Raw genomic sequence first — 22,033 nt, 5'->3', positions numbered from 1 at the left:
TTGATATATATGTATATATTGTTATAGGTTTGTGAATCAACCAGTGGCCAAGTCTTACTTCCCGACGAAGTAAAAATCTGTGAAAGTGAGTTATAGTCCCACTTTTAAAATCTAATATTTTTGGGATGAGAATACATGCAGGTTTTATAAATGACTTACAAAATAGACACAAGTACGTGAAACTACATTCTATGGTTGAATTATCAAAATCGAATATGCCCCTTTTTATTAAGTCTGGTAATCTAAGAATTAGGGAACAGACACCCTAATTGACGCGTATCCTAAAGATAGATCTATTGGGCCCAACAAGCCCCATCCAAAGTACCGGATGCTTTAGTACTTCGAAATTTATATCATATCCGAAGGGTGTCCCGGAATGATGGGGATATTCTTATATATGCATCTTGTTAATGTCGGTTACCACGTGTTCACCATATGAATGATTTTTATCTCTATGTATGGGATGTGTATTGAAATATGAAATCTTGTGGTCTATTGTTACGATTTGATATATATAGGTTAAACCTATAACTCACCAACATTTTTGTTGACGTTTAAAGCATGTTTATTCTCAGGTGAATACTAAGAGCTTCCGCTGTTGCATACTAAAATAAGGACAAGATTTGGAGTCCATGTTTGTATGATATTGTGTAAAAACTGCATTCAAGAAACTGATTTCGATGTAACATATTTGTATTGTAAACCATTATGTAATGGTCGTGTGTAAACAGGATATTTTAGATTATCATTATTTGATAATCTACGTAAAGCTTTTTAAACCTTTATTTATGAAATAAAGGTTATGGTTTGTTTTAAAATGAATGCAGTCTTTGAAAAACGTCTCATATAGAGGTCAAAACCTCGCAACGAAATCAATTAATATGGAACGTTTTTAATCAATAAGAACGGGACATTTCATCACAGACATAGAATAGGTGTAAACTTACTATCAAATTATTTATCTTGTGAGTTTACTATAAAAGTTGGGAGCATTGTCTCTCTATCGAAGTTGATGATTCGGTTGGAACTTCTCATGGTGAAGACTCTCTGAAAATTTCAATTATGATGCTGAAAATGGAGTTGTAAATGGAGAGGTAGGTGAAAACCGGAGGAAATGAAATCAACGGGGGATGATAGACAACCCGGGCATCTCAATGATGATGATGATGAGATGGACAAGTATGTTGTGTTGTCGAACTGAATTGTGATAACAAAAGTGTAATCAAGGTAGCTTCGAATCCAGTTTTTTGTTCACGTGTTAAGCATACAGAAATGCTTTGTTGGTTTATTCGTGAAAAGATTCGTAGCGGAGATATCAAGCTCACAAATGTAAGGATGGATTATTTCTTTACTAAAGCTTTGAAGAAGACCAAGTTCATGGAATTTCGAGAGGCATTGGGAATTGTTGATTAGGAGTTTGCACTAAGGGGGAGTATTAAAATCTTAGTGCCAAATGCCACTAAAGTGAAATGTTACATTTAAGTGCCACTAAAAGTGAACCAAACGACTTGCACGGATTTTGCAAATTTCGGGAAGCGTGAAACGGAAAATGCGGCACACTTTTAGTGTATGGAACAACCACTCGAAGTCAGTAGCTTTTGTGCTAAAAATGCGGCGCATCTAGCCTTAAATGCGGCGCATTTTTTGTCTGCATATTGTCAACTTTTGCTGCCCATTTTATCTCTGAATCTTTTTGTTTATTTTGTTCATTTAATGTTTTGTAGGCTAGTTTATCTTTAAGATATTAAGCATGGTTTAGTCATAGAAATGGTTGTCATCTAGTTTTATTAGTTTGGATTATTAGGCTAAGCATTGATGATTTCTCTTGTATTTAAGGTGGCAATATGTGCCCAATTGAATTAAGGTAATACAATCCAATTACACATTCAGTTTTTACTTGTTCTTTCACTCTTGTTTTACCAAACCTTTCATTTTCACCAAGTCTCTAGTTGTTTTACTAAGTCTGTGGGTAATTGGTGTTGGTCAAGGAATCCTATGGGAAGGACAAAGGCAGAATTGGACGAGTTGGTGGAAATGCTCATGATGGCGGCTTTCAATCAGGGGCGGATCTAGGATTGGTAGTCACTGGTGTCACCCGTTAAAACTCTCAAAAAATTTCTACTAGATGTCTTATTTCAATGGTGTCACTCAAAAAAATGTACACTATCCAGTGGTGTCACTAGTTAAAAACTCCAAAAAATTTCCACTACATCGCGTATTTCAGTGGTGTCCTGTGCCACCACTGGGCACTATATACATCCGCCCCTGCTTTCAATCCAGGGAACAAAGATACATGGAGACGGGGGCATAACACTAATGAAAGGTTTACTACTAAAACTTTTTCTAACATGATTAATTTGAAGCTCTTGTGTGCTAGTGTCAATGCAAAAGAAATGTGTAACTGTTTAGTTCAAAAGAAAGTTGAGGTTTTCATATGGCGGGCTAGAAAAGGGCGGCTACCAGTATGAACGAAACTTGATAAGCGGGGTATTAACCTTCACTCGGTCCGTTGCCCCTTGTGTGATGGTGATGTCAAATCAGTGGAACACTCTCTTTTAACTTGTCAAAAAGTAAGTGAGGTATGGCACAAAGTTTTCAATTGGTGGGGGTGTAATGGGATAGTTAATTGAAGCCTTGAGGACCTCCTCCAAGGTAACACGGATACGGGTAAAGCTATTTGGCAATTGGTGGTTTGGTCGTGTGTATATCTTATATGGAAGAACCGGAATCAAGTCGTCTTCAAAAACAAATGTTGGAGTCCCCCGGTTGTGTCGAGTGAGATACAAATTAAAAGCTATGAGTGGATTGCGAAGAGGATCAAAGGGAAGCACATCGATTGGCATTCGTGGTTTCATAATCCAATTAGTATTTTGAGTAATTGAAGTTGTGAATTGTATGATGCTAACTTGGCATCATGTTTTGTACAATGAGTTGTTCTTGTATAGATTGCAGTGTGTAATATGCTCGCATGAGCAACAACTATGTAATATTTGAGTATTAAAATGGAATGAAACTTGCTGCTTTTCAAATCAAAAAAAAAAAATTTATACACTTATAATTTGACTAAAGTGTCATTATCTTTTTTATTTTTATTTTTTTATTTGGAGAAAATCGATAGACACTGTTCAATTAGTCCAAGTTGGTAATTTCATTTTTTCTTTAAAAACACATTTTTGACGTCCTTTATAATTTATTTCTTACTATATTAACAAAGGTATATTATTAGATGAAGAACCCAATTTATGTACTGTTTGTTATTTTTGTCAAGAGAATAATACAGTAAAAAATCTAGCCCTTTCAAATTATGAAGCAATCCTACTTTAAAGGAAGTAGAGAGGTCAGAGGTGCACACAGATTGAGCCGGCCGTTATCTAACGCATGCTCTGTACGATATATAAACAACTAATAGACGACATGAAAAAATTAAATTTATGTCAGATAACGGCTTCTGCCCTTTGGGGGACTATAAAAGGTGACTACGTATGCAAGATAAGGTAACCAACTTGTTCCGACGAAATGTAAAAAGAATAACAATAAAACGAACAACCTAAAGCTTTGGGCTTATAAAATACTACGTATACAAGATAAAGCCTTTGACAATTGCTCACACAACAATATAACGTGATAAAAAAAAATAAGGAAATAGTCTTTCAACTTGCTACACCGAGATACTCAAAAACACAACTTGTTTCAAACTGCCAAAAGAACTCAAAACTGAAACAAACATAACATATATTTCATACTCGGTATATATAAGACAAAAAAGATAATAAAACTAATAGGTAATACCGAAAATAAAGAAAAAGTACATATACAAGTATATAACATTAACTTTTTCTTAAATTGTGTCATGAAAAAAATAAATTTTGAGACGAAAAGAGTAACATATACTACTTCCGTCCCACCACAATTGTCCCCTGTTAACTTTTGAAATACATTTTTTATCAACTTTGACTTTAAATATTTTTATTTGTGTATACTTTATTTAATAAAATTTATGAATGAACACATTTAAAAACTAAATTCATTCATTTAATTTTTATCAAATATATAACACGCATAAAAATATTTACGTTCAAAATTACAAAGAAAACCTTTAAAAAGTCAACAGGGACACTATTAGTGGAACGAAGGGAGTATAATAATAGTACTTTGACTAAAAAAACTTTTGAAAAGTCAAGAGTGAACACTTGTAATGGGACGAATGGAGTATAATAACGTACATCATTAACAATATGATCAAAATATGTATGCACCAAAATATGAACATAATATATCAAACGAAAGAGCAAGAGTATACATATTTACATTGTCATAAACTCCAACTCGATTAGCGATCTTTAAACTTTATACAGATTTCGCTTCATTAAATCGCAAATCTAATGCTTACAAAACGACTCTCATGAACATAAAGAACGAAAAATTTGAAGTTTTGGAGATTACCCTCTTGATACTTTTACTTACAAATCATCACAATAAGGGCAACACCTAAAACCTAGATTAAGAAAAAGACCATCGACTCAAACTCATCTCTCAAATCAATCTCACATTATTTTTCATCATCAACTCCCTAATACTTACATACAAATAAAGATTGAATTATAAAGACACACTTATATATACACTAATAGTAACCCACTAAATCCTTGCTCCTCCATGTATCTCACTCGCACACTCTTTTATCTCTTCAAAATTCCTCATTAGAAGACGAAATTTAAATAATAGACTGATATACGATATCTTAAACTGATTGCTGATCTTATCTTTTTCTTTGCTAGAACGATTTGTGTATGTACTCGATGCTCTTTAATGTATTTTTAATCTTAGGGGTTTGATTCAAGCCAAAGTAGGGATGCTGCAATTGCGCCTATTATCCCTATCGAGACAATCAAACCCTTCAACCCTAACTACCGGTTTGTTACCAAAATTCGCACGAAGACAACCACCTTTCCTTGCTGACGAGGATTGGGAGGACGCTGACATCACACCACCAGATGTTGCAGGATTGGTGACCATTAAACGCGGAGAAACAGAGATGATCTTTTCATCCCTGAAACGTGCGTCTTGAATTAACGGGTTAGATACTCTACTTGGCGGCGACCCACAAAAAAACGGGGGCGACGAGGCTATTTCTGTACATGGTTGGTCTGATCCAACATTACCACCACCCTAAAATTTAAACCAAATTCCAAATAATTAATTAATTAATTATTAATTAATTGGGTTTTAATTCATTTCACAAATTCACAAACATCAGTATTTAATTCTCTATTTGTTCGATTAATTTGATCAACTTGATTCAAATTAAGTACCTTTGAAAAAATGATGTCAAGCAGCTCAGGGCCGGCTTTCGATTCGAAACTTTCGGATTGACAGCTGCGGTAACAAACGGTAAGAAGTTAATACTCCAAAAGTAAAAAATATTTAAAGGTTTATTGATAACTGAATCTGTTAAATATGAAAAATTACCTCATCTGCCATCGGAGAGGCCTAACAGGCTCGTTAACGGCGGCGGTGAAAAGGCTCAGCCGCCTAGGTTTAGGGCAAACCATAGGCTCCCCGGAGTTATCAAACGATAACGAAACGGTAACGGAGCTCCTCATCTCTTCACGGGATGATGCAAACGTGTTGTTTTGATGAATTCCACAGTGCTTCATACTTTTTTCGTGTTTAATTAAATTCAAAATTAGATTTGAATTATACAGACCGAAACAAACCCTAGATCTGAAAAATAGAGTAATTTGTTTTCTTCAATTTTATAAACTGTGCACTAATTTTACCAGATCTGAAACTGAAATTGAAATTGAAAACATGCCGAATTAAATTGAGTGATTGATACATAAAAACAACTACACAGATCTGTGAAACAGGCGAAATTAAATTTGTTTAAAAAATACATATACACATATATTTAAAATTGAATTGAATTTATGTATAGATCTGTAATCAGATGCAGAATGAAATGTTTCGTGTTAATAAAGAGAATCGTTGATGCTTAAATTCAGTGGAGTTGAGCTTAAGAAAAACGAATTAAATTTTGTTAAAATTAGTACTATAATATATAAATCTGATGATAATAAAATTAATAGGGAATGAAAATTAAAAGAAAGTTAAGTCTGACCTGATGGAGGAGAGGCTAACGAAGAATTGTTATTATTGTTGTTAACGTAATAGGAAACAAAATATAGGAGACGGAGAAACACGAACAAGAAAATGTAAAAGATCGAGATATGAGAGTAATATATAGACACGTCGATTCAAATGGGTGAAGAATTATTTAATATTTTACTTTATTTTAATAATTTTATCATATTTTAATAATTAATTTATAAGTATTATACTGTATTATATTATATATTGTGAAATATTAATTTACATCCTTAATTAAAGTTGAGATTCAAAGGATAAATCTCAACTCTTGATCATGTGATGGGTGGAGCAATCACATGTGATTAGCAATCACATGTGATTACCAGATTACTCTTCCTTTATTTTTGTGTTTTAATCTTGATCGTTAATCACATGTAATTCAAGGCTGGTAATCACATGTGCTTATCCGCCCACTACATGATCCAAGGAATGAAATTTATCCATCAAATCTCAACTTAAATTAAAGATGCAAATGAATACATCTCATTATATATTTATATTATTTCTTTACTTTTATTTTTTCGTCAAACCGATAAAATTTTATAACATGATAGGGATTCATCAAAAACTTGTAAACCTTAGAAACATACAAACTCTGACAACAACCGAGCTAAAACAATTTAAAAATTAACTGTAAACTGAACCTCATGACAAACTATAATAAAAGAAAACAACAAAACACCAGTAACAACAGAAAAGAAAAAGAGAGAAATCAAATTACGTAATCAATCATTACTTTATGTTTATTATTATTATTATTATCATATACGGTGTCACATTGTAAATGTAGTTGTAATTGCAATCCTAATTCTTAATTATAATCATAATCATAATACACTGTAATACATAATGAGAGTGTGTTTAACTTACAAACTTATACGGTAACACTCTAAAATTTCAAGTTTATTTTATTCATAAGCTTAATTTGATGTCCCAAATTAATTTATATAAATGAAAAAGAATGTGATAAAAATATTTTGTGCTCATACTATATTTATGTAGGACAAAAAATAAGTTAAGAAAAGATAAGACTGAAAAGTTAACAAAAGAATGTATGTTACAAACGTTTTTTGTTAAACTGCGTGATTTTTATATTGTACTCCGTAATAGATTTAGTAGTGTGAGAATATAATATTAATATTTACTCTCTCTATCACATATATAATATTTTCTGTTTACTTTCCAGTTTTACCTTTATCTTTTCTTTCACCTTTAATTCTATTCCTATACATTAAGGGCATAAGAGAACTTAAACTTCTTATTTTTTTTCTATTTATAAAAATAGACTATTAATTTAAAGTATCTAAAAATGAAATACTGAAAATATTAATATGGAAGTAATATTCGTAATATTATTAATACTACCGAGTCCTAAATGAAGTAAGGAGAAAATTTGGAAATTAGGGGAGGAAGGGTGTGGGAAGAGAGAGAAAGAGACATGTGGGAGACAATAACTGGGGAGGGGCCTCTGTCTACAAAAATAAATTAAATTAAATCAAATTTTTCAAATTAAAAAGAAAAGAAAGGGATATTAAGAAAGGGAGTTGATTCGTACACCACCTTGTTTTTGCCATACACCACCAAAACAATTATTTAGACAGTTTTACCCTTCATTTGAGAAGTTAAGGGGAGTTGGTGGTGAATATAAGGAAGGGTAAAAATGTCCAAAAAATTTATTTAGTGGTGTATGGCAAAATAGAGGTGGTGTACGGATCACCTCCCATTAAGAAATGGGGATCACGTTGGTGGAGCCTCTGGGCATCACCTCTTTCTTTAATCAAACGGACAACCATACGCAATTACTCGTATTATTTTATTTGCTTTTAGCATCTCACAATATTTTGGCATTCACCCGTATGTATCGTGTAGTTTATATCAGTGGCGGAACTTGAACTCAAAGACAGATGGGTCGGATACGAAAATTTAATAAATTTTTCATTTTCAGCGGGGGTAAACACTAATAAAAACCTTATTTTTTTAGTAAATTTTTTTTTTTTAGTATAAATTTTTTTATTCGTTAAATCCAGGTGGGGCGGATACCCCCTTTAAGTTCCACTAAAATCCGCCCCTGGTTTATACTTGAAGCTGTTAGTTGAAGTTTATTTTACAAACAATTATAAGAGAGTCGTCATTTCACAAACTAAAAGTTAATCTATAAGCTAGTTCAATTAGCTTATTTTTTAGACCATTCACATCGGAGCTTCTTTGGAGCGTGGTTGAGAGCTCCATTTAAGGGCGCTGATGTTAGCAAGCTCCGTTGGAACTTCCTTGCAAAAATCGTGATTGTATTTGTCAATGTATATGTCACACCCCCAAATAGGGTCAGGGGTATTTGTGACCATTCATATCATAACACAGTTGTATAAACGAGAACGACTTTAAATGAGACGTTTTGAATAAAACATTTATTAATAAAACATCGGAAGCATTAAAAGTTTTACATCAAATTCAAACTGAAATAATAATAATAGTCTTAATGCAAAGTAAATGTAATGAAATGAAAACTCCATGTAGCAGCATTCAATTCATCAAGTAGCACTCATGGCAATCATCTTATTTGTCACCTGAGACAAAACATGCTTAAAGTGTCAACCAAAAAGGTTGAGTGAAATTCATAGGTTTATATAATATGCATTAGACCACAAGATTTAGTTTAAAGTTGATTGATACCAAACATATCAATCTAAAAGTGTTGCTGAAGTTTGTAATATCGCGACTAAACAAAAGTTACCTCGTGACACCTTGTTATTCAGTGTCGTTGAATCATTATTATATAACCAAAGACCAACGGTCAAATGGTTAGAGACGTTACTCTCAATAGGCATATTCACAATAATTAAGTTTGCCTTTTATACGCAGCAATTGACGATATTACGGTGAGGATTTGCATGAATCAAAGCATGACAGCATAATAACATTTGAGTACTTGTGTCTAAACGTAAAACAGTTATAAAGCAAGCATGTGTCTCACCCCAAAAGTTATAAACAGTTTAATAAATAGTAAAAGTGGGGTTATGAAAATCACCTTAAATAGCAGTTGAAGTATTCCACGCAAGAAAGGAAAGTAAAGCAAGTAAGTGACCGGGATATCAACCTAGAGGTATAACGTTCGATCAGTAAATGTCTAATAGACCAAGTGTATGTTTATTAATATAATGAATTATATTAATAGTGACAGTCCAAAATATGAAGGTTTCAACTTATGGAAAGTTTATAAGTTCAGGTTATATTCATTAGTAAGACGTTGTACTACTTTACTCAAACTTCGTTGCTATCAAATAAGTCAGGAATGACCAGATGTAACCGGGGGCCCAGGACTCTTGACCAGAATATAAGTCATGGCATTCAAGATCCACAAGCTTACCCATAAATGGCAACCTATACATCATTCACTTACGACTGTAAGTAGCGATGAAGTTTGTATATAGTGCATGTTATCTTTAGAGTATAACCTTCACGTTATGTGCGTATAGAAATACGACACATTGATATAATTTACTTATACAGTAAATATATATTATATTAAGTTTGAATATATTTAATATTATTAATGTATTATCATTATTAAGTTATTTTAAAATTAATCTTATAACAAAGTATTATAAGTTTAATTATGTAGATAGATTAAATATATAATAATTATGTCTTACATATTTATTACAGATCTTCAATTTATATACTATTATTTGATTAATATAAATCTTATATTTATTATATATATCGAAATTTATATATATAAATTATCTAAATTCAAATTTATATATCAATAAATCATCTAATAATTCTAATTAATATTTTATTGACTTCAAATCAGTAGATAATTTGTACAAAATTTTATAAAATAATCTATATAATATTACTATTTGTTTATGTATTAATTATTATTTTCAATAATCGTTTAATACTTAAAATACAAAAAAATTGGTAAACGAGTTTAAAATTATATTTTATATTTTTCTCAGTATCTACTAATCTTAATAAACATACAAAAATTTTATAAAATATTTTTATCATGTTTTAGTATTTATTTCTAATATTGTTCTTAGTTTACATTAAATCAAAATTAATTATGTAATAAATACCAAATCGACTTAAGTAAATTAGTTTATAATTTTCTCAGGCTTTTATATATTTAATAAACTGAAAAAAATTATTTATGTATTTTTATTGCTGATAAACATATTTATTACAAATTTTGTATATCTTTTAATATATAATCGAAATTAATTATAAATAATAATCCAAAAATTCTAAAAAATCATTTTTATAACTTTCTTAAGAGTTCCTAACTATTTTCTATTCATTCTTACAGTTCCAAATAGTTTACACCAATTAATTCTATTTTTATATACATATATATAATAGTTACCGATAAAAATTTAGAGAATAAATATATAAAATAGTAAATAAATTACAATTTCGATTCTACAATTACTTTTATGTTATATATGACCTGCGAAAATTATCTTTACACATTTTAAGTATCTATAATATTTTCTATTGATTTATTTTGTTATATATATATATAATCCGTATATGATATATATATATTCTTAAATTCGTTTTTAAATAAAAAAATATTAAATCCGTACATATATTTCATGAAAATAAATTTTATATCTAACATAATAGTTAATACTAATTATCAAGTGTTTACTTAATTTTGTTATAATTTTTTCCTATTTTTTATAATTAATATCGGCTAGTACAATAAAATAAATAAAAATGTATAAAATAATAAAAAATAAACGTAGAGAACTTACAATATTTCTCCAGAGGATTTTGAAAGTTCTCTAATTTTTTTGTGGCAAAATTTGTGAAGATTGAGTGTAGTATTTATAGTTGGAAAAATGGATAAAGAAATAATAAAAAAAATAAAAAGAATTCCTAGTTAATTTGCAAATGGGTTTTAAAAAAAAAATATACATGTCTAGTCATTTTTGGCATGTTACTAATTAAAATAAGGAAAAGTAATTTTTATCTTTTTATTTATTTATTAAAAGTAGATCTAAAAGTTAAAATAAGAAAAAGTAGTTTGTATCTTTGTATTTATTTATTAAAAGTAGATCTTAAAAGTTAAAATAAGAAAAAGTAGTTTGTATTTTTATTAAAAGTAAATCTTAAAAGTTAGAATAAGAAAAAGTAGTTTGTATCTTTGTATTTATTTATTAAAAGTAGATCTTAAAAGTTAAAATAAGAAAAAGTAGTTTGTATTTTTATTAAAAGTAAATCTTAAAAGTTAAAATAAAAAAAGTAGTTTGTATCTTTATTAAAAGTAGATCTTAAAAGTTAAAATAAGAAAAAGTAGTTTGTATTTTTATTAAAAGTAAATCTTAAAAGTTAAAATAAGAAAAAGTAGTTTGTATCTTTATTAAAAGTAGATCTTAAAAGTTAAAATAAGAAAAAGTAGTTTGTATCTTTGTATTTATTTATTAAAAGTAGATCAAGTTTTGATTTTTTTTTTAAATTCTAAAAATCGTTTAATACATTTCTAAGAACATTTAACATTTTATTTCTATTTTTGTTTAATTATTAAATACGAATTTTATATAAAAATTATTATTATATTCGGTTTTTATAATTAAAATTAAAATTTATTATTATTACTTTATAGTTTTTATTAGTTTTATAAATGTTATAATATTATTTTTTATTTAGTTAATTATATATTCTATTAACTAAATAACAAAAGTAATATAAATATTATATATATTCATTGATGTAATTATGTTATATTATATAACATAACCTTATTTATAATATTTATAATTATATTATTTATTTTAAGCGTACGTTTATTCAGTCAACGTTAAATTTATTCGTATATAACAACTCTAGGTATTTTAGTAAAATCGGAAGTCGAAAAGTGAGGGTTGTTATAGTATAACATATTAAAGGATAGAGTATGTGCATTTTTTTTGTTGTACATTATACTATATACTAAATATGGACCACACCCTCCAACCACAACCCGCCACATACCCCAAAAACACTGTAGCTACTGCAGCGCACTGTAGCTACAGTAGTTTTTTTTGAAATAATTTACTTTATCTTCTGATTTTATTCTGAATTCTGATTTTAAGTTTAACTAAATAATTAATATCTACTTTAATCGATTCTAAACAATCTAATAAATAAATAAATTGGAGTAGATCTTAAAACAAAAATCATATACTAAAATTAATACAGTAACTAACAAAGACTAATAAAGAATTTTTTATCACCAAAAACAACTATAAAAACCCTCCATAAAACACCACCGCCACCAACCATTTTTGAAACAAACCACCGTCAACAGCTACTTGCCACTTCCGACAACAATTCGCCACTAACACCAATTTCTAGCAAAAACGATGTCGGCAACAATACTAAATATGGACAACGCCAACCAATTAAATCCCACCACATCAACGAAATCGCTACAGTATAACAGTAACCACCAGGGGTACTTTTGTCTTTTCACACCCAAGGTTGCAAAAAAAAAAAAGATCACAGTTTACAATATTCTTTCACATCTTTAGATCTTCCACACCACCATTTTTTTTTTACCTCTTACCTAACCACCACCCCTCCACCAGCACCGCCGCCAAGCAAGATCACAGTTTACAATATTCTTTCACATCTTTAGATCTTCAACACCACCATTTTTTTTTTTACCTCTTACCCAACCACCACCCCTCCACCAGCACCGCCGCCACCGTCACCATACCGCTGCTACGAGCACGTCGCCACTAACATCATCCAATATGGATCTAGAACTAAACAGATCTGAGGACAATTTTTTTTTATTTTTAGTTAAGCAAAGTCTGAAAATATAACAAACACAAAAAACAACTGAAAAATAAAAAAATATCGCTATAATATACGAACTTACAAGATCATGAACTTGAAAATTTTTAATCTTAAACTGAAAAAATAAAAAATTCTAACCCAAAACAACTTTTCCGACCGATGCGGTTTCCGGTCTTGATTTAACATAAATTTCGGTTCTAATTGTTACGATGAGAGATCTAAAACTAATATCGACCTCCACCACCACCATCGTGAAATTCCATTCGCCGCCATCATCGCCCTACCACGAACTCCGTCCATCACCACCATCAACCTACTACAAATACCACTTTGAAAAGAAAAATATGAGTTTCTTAATAACGACGTTTATTTTTTCTAGATTTGTTGAACGAGAATGTTAGAGAAAGCATACATATAAAAAATCGTTTATATAAAACTCGATTTGATATTATTTATGTTAAAAATATACTAACAAAACAAGTTAGAAACTATTAAATTTTTTTTGATGAAAACGCGTTGAAGATGAAAATTCAAGAAGATAAACTCAGATACAGTTTAGTAGAGGATAAAGCAAATGGGAAAGTGTGTGGTGTTTGAATAATGATAAAGAAAATTAACTTATACCAAAACCCTATCACAAATGAGCAGATTTCAAGCCTTTTCTGGTGGGCTTAAGCTCAAACATTAAACGAGATAAAAAAAAGCCCACATATTTCTTATTATCTTAATTTTAATTTTTAATTTTAACTTATTTGAAATTAAATTAAAAGTTAAGTTCATTGAAAAAATATGCGTAGTATTTATACTCCTATTTCTTAACAAGGACTTTTTTCTTTTTTTCTTTAAAATATTTTTTTGTACAACTTTAATTATTTATTTTTATTTTTGTCGTTGGTAAAAGTTATAAATATGAATTATGAAAGTTTACACTAACATAGTTGTAGTTTTTATTCTTTTATTATCACCAAATTCAAACATTTATTTGTTCTTTTTATCTCAATAATTTAGAGTGTAAAAATGAACAAAGGATGCCTCAAACCATAACAGTTGCTGGGCATTGCGTAAATGGTCTTGAAAGAGTGGACAACATTTTGATGACTTTCAGCCCAAAAACTGTCTAACGATGTAGTAGCGTTAAAATGACACTAATTCGCCGCGAAAGCGCGGACCACAAATCTGGTTATCCATTAAAAGTGGTAAATTGTATTAATTAATTAATTAATTTTGATGGTAAAAGGGTATGTCATGGATACTAGGAAATGTGATGGGTTAAGTCTTAGGAAGAAGTTGATGATGTGACGCTGATATGACAGCAATGTGGTTCCATGACATGTGTCATGGATAAGAGTGGTCTTAGTACCTATTATTTTCATAATTTTTGAAAATTATGTCACTCAAACAATGCTACCAGCTTAAGCTTATGAAAAAGAATTAGCTTAAGCTTATATGGAAAAAATAAGTGTGGGCTCTCATAAGCTCCAATAAACTCTACGGTCAAATACACATGTAGTGCAAATGTGCACTGTGTCTTTTCTAACAAAACATGAATTAAAGTTAAAATAAATCGACAAATTTGATTATACTACAAATACGTCAGATTTGGGTCTGATTAAAAAGTACAAAGATCACTGTTTACAATTATTGAACTTATACACTAAAGCTAACCGAAACCATTAAACAAATGCGTTGATACAATCCAAACCAACAAAACAAATGAGACAAACAATGTATACCTAATGAACAAATCAACTCATGAAAACCAACTTGAAAAAGAGCTAACTAAGATCCCAAATTTCTAGTATCGCCAAACAAACGACCTCCTAATAACAACGAAGCTCCACAAAAAACAAATGAAACCCCTGAACAGTCGGTCCATCTTAAACCAAAAGGAAAGACGAACTCCGGAATAAACCAAACTAAAAGACAAACATAAAGACACATTTTGAAAATACAAGTTGAAAAATAAGGGGAAAATAGGTGACGTCGGGAGAAACTGTGACGACCCGGAAATTTTCAACCAAATTTAAAACTTAATCTTTATATGATTTCGACAAGATAAGCAAAGTCTGTAATATTGATTCTCAAAATTTTTGAACTAATGTTATATATTCAGTTAACCTTTGACTATTGACCGACGATTCACGAACATCTATTTGTAAATATATATATATATATATATATATATATATATATATATATATATATATATATATACATATATATATATATACATATATATATATATATATACATATATATATATATACATATATATATATACATATATATATATACATATATATATATATATATATATATATACAATAAGTTGGAATATTAAAATTAATTATAAATAACTTGCAATGTGTATTTAAAAACTGATTTATGTATATTAAATAAAGATATATACATATATATAATTTCAAGTTATTTAGTAAACGATAGTAACATTCGATTATTGATTCGGTTGATATTTAGATAAGTTATGTAGTGACCCGAACTTTTCCATGTTTATATATATAATAAATGAAATTGTTATTTACATGATTAAGTGTTTCCAACATGTTAAGCAATCAAACTTGTTAAGACTTGATTAATTGAAATATGTTTCATATAGACAATTGACCACCCAAGTTAACCGGTGATTCACGAACGTTAAAACTTGTAAAAACTATATGATGACATATATATATGGATATATATATATAGTTAACATGATATTATGATAAGTAAACATATCATTAAGTATATTAACAATGAACTACATATGTAAAAGCAAGACTACTAACTTAATGATTTTGAAACGAGACATATATGTAACGATTATCGTTGTAACGACATTTAATGTATATATATCATATTAAGAGATATTCATACATCATAATATCATGATAATATAATAATTTAAAATCTCATTTGATATTATAAACATTGGGTTAACAACATTTAACAAGATCGTTAACCTAAAGGTTTCAAAACAACACTTACATGTAACGACTAACGATGACTTAACGACTTAGTTAAAATGTATATACATTTATTATTTTAATATGTATTCATACACTTTTGAAAGACTTCAAGACACTTATAAAAATACTTCTAATTAACAAAAATGCTTACAATTACATCCTCGTTCAGTTTCATCAACAATTCTACTCGTATGCACCCGTATTTGTACTCGTACAATACACAGCTTTTAGATGTATGTACTATTGGTATATACACTCCAATGATTAGCTCTTAGCAGCCCATGTGAGTCACCTAACACATGTGGGAACCATCATTTGGCAACTAGCATGAAATATCTCATAAAATTACAAAAATATGAGTAATCATTCATGACTTATTTACATGAAAATAAAATTACATATCCTTTATATCTAATCCATACACCAACGACCAAAAACACCTACAAATACTTTCATTCTTAAATTTTCTTCATCTAATTGATCACTCTCAAGTTCTATCTTCAAGTTCTAAGTGTTCTTCATAAATTCTACAAGTTCTAGTTTCATAAAATCAAGAATACTTCCAAGTTTGCTAGCTTACTTCCAATCTTGTAGAGTGATCATCCAACCTCAAGAAATCTTTCTTATTTATAGTAAGATATCTTTTTAATACAAGGTAATACTCATATTCAAACTTTGATTCAATTTCTATAACTATAACAATCTTATTTCGAGTGGAAATCTTACTTGAACTTGTTTTCGTGTCATGATTCTGCTTCAAGAACTTTCAAGCCATCCAAGGATCCTTTGAAGCTAGATCCATTTTTTTCATTTCCATTAGCTTTATCCAGAAAACTTGAGGTAGTAATGATGTTCATAACATCATTCGATTCATACATATAAAGCTATCTTATTCGAAGGTTTAAACTTGTAATCACTAGAACATAGTTTAGTTAATTCTAAACTTGTTCGCAAACAAAAGTTAATCCTTCTAACTTGACTTTTAAAATCAACTAAACACATGTTCTATATCTATATGATATGCTAACTTAATGATTTAAAACCTGGAAACATGAAGAACACTGTAAAACCGGACATACGCCGTCGTAGTAACACCGCGGGCTGTTTTGGGTTAGTTAATTAAAAACTATGATAAACTTTGATTTTAAAGTTGTTCTTCTGGGAAAATGATTTTTCTTATGAACATGAAACTATATCCAAAAATCATGGTTAAACTCAAAGTGAAAGTATGTTTTCTAAAATGGTCATCTAGACGTCGTTCTTTCGACTGAAATGACTACCTTTACAAAAACGACTTGTAACTTATATTTCTGACTATAAATCTATACTTTTTCTATTTATATTTATAAAATAGAGTTCAATATGAAACCATAGCAATTTGATTCACTCAAAACGGATTTAAAATGAAGAAGTTATGGGTAAAACAGGATTGGATAATTTTTATTGTTGTAGCAACGTGAAAATTGGTAACAAATCTATATTAATCATATCCTAGCTAACTTATATTATATTATACATGTAGTCTAATATATTATGTAATCTTGGGATACCATAGACACGTATGCAAATGTTTTGACATATCATATCGACCCATGTGTATATATTATTTGGAACAACCATAGACATTCTATATGCAGTAATGAGGGAGTTAGCTATACAGGGTTGAGGTTGATTCCAAAAATATATATACTTTGAGTTGTGATCTAGCCTGAGACATGTATACACTGGGTCGTGGATTGATTCAAGATAATATATATCAATTTTTTTTTCTGTACATCTAACGTTGGACAACTAGTTGTAGGTTACTAACGAGGACAGCTGACTTAATAAACTTAAAACATCAAAATGTATTAAAAGTGTTGTAAATATATTTTGAATATACTTTGATATATATGTACATATTTGTTATAGGTTCGTGAATCGATCAGTGGCCAAGTCTTACTTCCCGACGAAGTAAAAATCTGTGAAAGTGAGTTATAGTCCCACTTTTAAAATCTAATATTTTTGGGATGAGAATACATGCAGGTTTTATAAATGATTTACAAAATAGAAACAAGTACGTGAAACTACATTCTATAGTTGAATTATCGAAATCGAATATGTCCCTTTTTATTAAGTCTGGTAATCTAAGAATTAGGGAACAGACACCCTAATTGACGCGAATCCTAAAGATAGATCAATTGGGCCTAACAAACCCCATCCAAAGTACCGGATGCTTTAGTACTTCGAAATTTATATCATATCCGAAGGGTGTCCCGGAATGATGGGGATATTCTTATATATGCATCTTGTTAATGTCGGTTACCAGGTGTTCACCATATGAATGATTTTTATCTCTATGTATGGGATGCGTATTGAAATATGAAATCTTGTGGTCTATTGTTACGATTTGATATATATATAGGTTAAACCTATAACTCATCAACATTTTTGTTGACGTTTAAAGCATGTTTATTCTCAGGTGAATACTAAGAGCTTCCGCTGTTGCATACTAAAATAAGGACAAGATTTGGAGTCCATGTTTGTATGATATTGTGTAAAAACTGCATTCAAGAAACATATGTCGATGTAATATATTTCTATTGTAAACCATTATGTAATGGTCGTGTGTAAACAGTATATTTTAGATTATCATTATTTGATAATCTACGTAATGCTTTTGAAACCTTTATTGATAAAATAAAGGTTATGTTTGTTTTAAAAATGAATGCAGTCTTTGAAAAACGTCTCATATAGAGGTCAAAACCTCGCAATGAAATCAATTAATATGGAACGTTTATAATCAATATGAACGGGACATTTCAGTTGGTATCAGAGCGTTGGTCTTAGAGAACCAGAATTTTGCATTAGTGTGTCTTATCGAGTTTGTTAGGATGCATTAGTGAGTCTGGACTTCGACCGTGTTTACTTGAAAAATGATTGCTTAACAAATTTTGTTGAAAACTATATATTTTTAACATGTGAATATTATGTGATATATTAATCTCTTAATGCGTTTGATATTATGTGATAGATGTCTACCTCTAGAACAAGTCCCATTGACTCACTTAATAATAATGAAGAGTCAAATATAAATTGAAATGATTCGTGGACTGATTCACAAGTTCCCGAAGAGGAACCGGAAGAAGAGTCGGAACCGGAAGAAGAATCGGAACCGGAAGAAGAATCGGAACCGGAAGAAGAAATAGAACCAGTGGGGGAAATAATAAAATGGTTAAGTAGAAGAAAATCCTCAACCAACCGACCAAAGTTAATTATGGTCAATGGTGTTTCCGCCAAGGAAGCAAAGTATTGGGAGGATTACCAATTCTCCGATGAATCGGATTCCGACAAAGATTCCGATGATGTTATAGAAATTACCCCAACATAATTTAATAAGGCAAAAGAGAACAATAAGGGAAAGGGCATAAAAATAGAGAAATTTGATTCCAAACCCGATGAACTTTATATGTATCGTCAACACCCGTATTTCTTAAGTTGTGACAATAACCCGGGAACCTCTAAACCACCAGGTTTTTCTAAACCAATGTGGAAAACGACGGCTCGTATTAGGGGAACACATATATCCCTAGAAACTTGGCAAAACGAACCAAAACCGAAGAAGAAGAAATGAGCGAGTCGGAATAAGATAGTTGTATTCGTGTGGTGTAATATATGTAATATAGTGTGCTTATGCTTTATGATATATGTAAAAATTGCTTGTATTAATAAGTATTTTTTTTATGAATCTAACTCTTGTCTATTTTACAGTATAAAAACACAAAATGGATAGACAACCCAATATTTTAAGAGACCTACCCAAAGACATGATTGATGAAATCTTGTCTAGAGTCGGTCAGAATTCCTCGGCACAACTATTTAAGGCGAGATCAGTTTGTAAGACATTCGAAGAACGTTCCAAGAATGCCTTGATTTATAAAAGGCTTTCGTTCGAAAGATGGGGGATATCACATTGGGAAATCCATAAGTTACGATGTGTTTACTTTGACGCATATATTGCGAGGAACCCAAATGCTATTTTATGCAACGGGTTAAGAAATTATTTTGACTCAATATATCCGAATATAGGACTTCGTGATTTAGAAAAAGCGGCTAACATGCAACATAAAGAAGCATGTTATGCTTACGGGTTAGTAATGTTCGCTTCTCACCAAAGTGAGAACAAGAACATCGGGCTACAACTATTAAACAAAACGTTCCCACATGTGACGGAGTCGGTAATTGGGGTAAGAAATAAGGTTTTTAGGTTATTACGAGACTGTTGGTCATTACGTAACCTTCATCCTTTTGACGACGTTACAACACATTGTCTTACTATCGGTCACAACGGTTATGTTCCACAAAACCAAGGATGGGAAGTGGTATTAGTAAAACCAGAATGCATGACTTGTTTCTGGACGTATGAATTACGTGTCTTTATTGCCTTTGCTGAACGCCTTATTTATTAACTAGAATTATCTTCGCAACTACTTTTTATCAAAGTTTTATGTGCTATATTTCATGCTATATGTAAAAAAAAAGCGGTATTGTAAGTTTGCAAGTTATTGTATAAAGGTTTGAATATGATATTTTTTTTTTGTGATTAGTTTTTCATATAGAATTGTAGTAGTTGAAATGGTATGTTAGCTACTAAGTATGAACTTAACGGGTAGGTACTACCCGAATTAAAGAGTATAAAACGCTAATATGAAGAAAGTGCTTTTATAAATAAGTTCATATTACGCTACGAAATACTATTGACTACTCTTGATATTCTATATGATTAACTCGTTTCATTTGACTATTTTGAAGGAAATGGCACCGACTACTCGACACACCTTGAATATGAGCGAAGAGGAATTTCGTGCCTTTCTTGCTTCAAACATAGCCGCAGTACAGGCTGCGCTACATACCAACAATAACCTTGGATCTAGCAGTACAGGAAATCGTGTAGGATGCACCTACAAAGAATTCACTGCCTGCAAACCTTTGGAATTTGATGGAACCGAAGAACCGATCGGATTGAAACGGTGGACCGAGAAGGTCGAATCGGTGTTTGTCATAAGTAAGTGTACTGAAGACGACAAAGTGAAGTACGCTACGCATACCTTCACAGGTTCTGCGTTAACATGGTGGAATACCTATCTAGAGCAAGTGGGACAAGATGATGCTTACGTACTACCGTGGTCAGCATTCAAGTACTTGATGAACGAGAAGTACCGTCCCAGAACCAAGGTCAATAAGCTCAAGACGGAACTTAGAGGGTTACGAACCCAAGGATTTGATATTACCACGTACGAAAGACGATTCACAGAATTATGCCTATTGTGTCCGGGAGCGTTCGAAGATGAGGAAGAGAAGATCGATGCGTTTGTGAAAGGATTACCTGAAAGAATCCAAGAAGATATAAGTTCACACGAGCCCGCCTCCATACAACAGGCATGTAGAATGGCTCACAAACTAGTGAACCAGATTGAAGAAAGAATTAAAGAACAGACTGCTGAAGAGGCCAATGTGAAGCAAGTCAAAAGAAAGTGGGAGGAAAACGGTGATAAGAATCACCAATACAACAACAACAGCAATTACAACAATAATCGCAACAACTATCCCAACAATCGCAACATCAATCGCAACTACAACAAACGGCCCAACAACAACAACAACAATAACAACAACAACAACAACAACAACAGCAGCAACTACAACAATCATCCCAACAACAATAATAACCACAACAACAACAATAATCAGAAGCAGCTATGCCAAAGGTGTGAAAAGTATCACTCAGGGTTCTGCACCAAATTTTGCAACAAGTGTAAAAGATATGGTCATAGCGCGGCGAAGTGTGAGGTCTACGGACCAGGGGTTAACAGAACGAAAGGAACAAATGGTGTCGGAACGAGTAATGGCGGAGCAAGTAGTGTCGGAGCAAGTTATGCCAATGTAGTTTGTTATAAATGTGGAAAACCGGGCCACATTATTAGAAATTGCCTGAACCAGGAGAACACGAATGGACAAGGTCGCGGAAGAGTTTTCAATATTAATACGGCAGAGGCACAGGAAGACCCGGAGCTTGTTACAGGTACGTTTCTTATTGACAATAAATCTGCTTACGTTTTATTTGATTCGGGTGCGGATAGAAG

At 30.9% G+C, this 22,033-nt stretch overlaps 1 protein-coding gene across 1 annotated transcript; it reads right to left on the bottom strand.

Moving 5' to 3' along the window:
- Positions 1 to 4,251: 4,251 nt before the first annotated feature.
- On the bottom strand, positions 4,252 to 6,199 carry LOC139848111 (uncharacterized). The gene is made up of 4 exons (XM_071837842.1): positions 6,122 to 6,199; positions 5,470 to 5,666; positions 5,313 to 5,376; positions 4,252 to 5,169 (listed from the first exon to the last, which is right to left on the bottom strand). Exons 2-4 carry the CDS (start codon positions 5,655 to 5,657, stop codon positions 4,837 to 4,839), a joined length of 585 nt encoding a protein of 194 aa, XP_071693943.1. The 5' UTR covers positions 5,658 to 5,666; positions 6,122 to 6,199; the 3' UTR covers positions 4,252 to 4,836.
- Positions 6,200 to 22,033: the final 15,834 nt, after the last annotated feature.

This window comes from Rutidosis leptorrhynchoides, chromosome 5 (assembly GCF_046630445.1).
Source record: "Rutidosis leptorrhynchoides isolate AG116_Rl617_1_P2 chromosome 5, CSIRO_AGI_Rlap_v1, whole genome shotgun sequence".
NCBI classification, from domain to species: Eukaryota; Viridiplantae; Streptophyta; class Magnoliopsida; order Asterales; family Asteraceae; genus Rutidosis; species Rutidosis leptorrhynchoides.
Note: the sequence above shows the minus strand (reverse complement) of the source record. Positions and strands in the feature narration are given on the sequence as shown.

Bases quoted from the DNA above. Each gene is read 5' to 3' on its own strand.
- LOC139848111 (XM_071837842.1), bottom strand. From the start codon at position 5,657: ATGAAGCACTGTGGAATTCATCAAAACAACACGTTTGCATCATCCCGT. The intron at 5,377-5,469 runs GTAATTTTTCAT...TTGTTACCGCAG, and splicing joins CCTCTCCGATGGCAGATGAG to CTGTCAATCCGAAAGTTTCG. The intron at 5,170-5,312 runs GTACTTAATTTG...TTTAAATTTTAG, and splicing joins TTGACATCATTTTTTCAAAG to GGTGGTGGTAATGTTGGATC.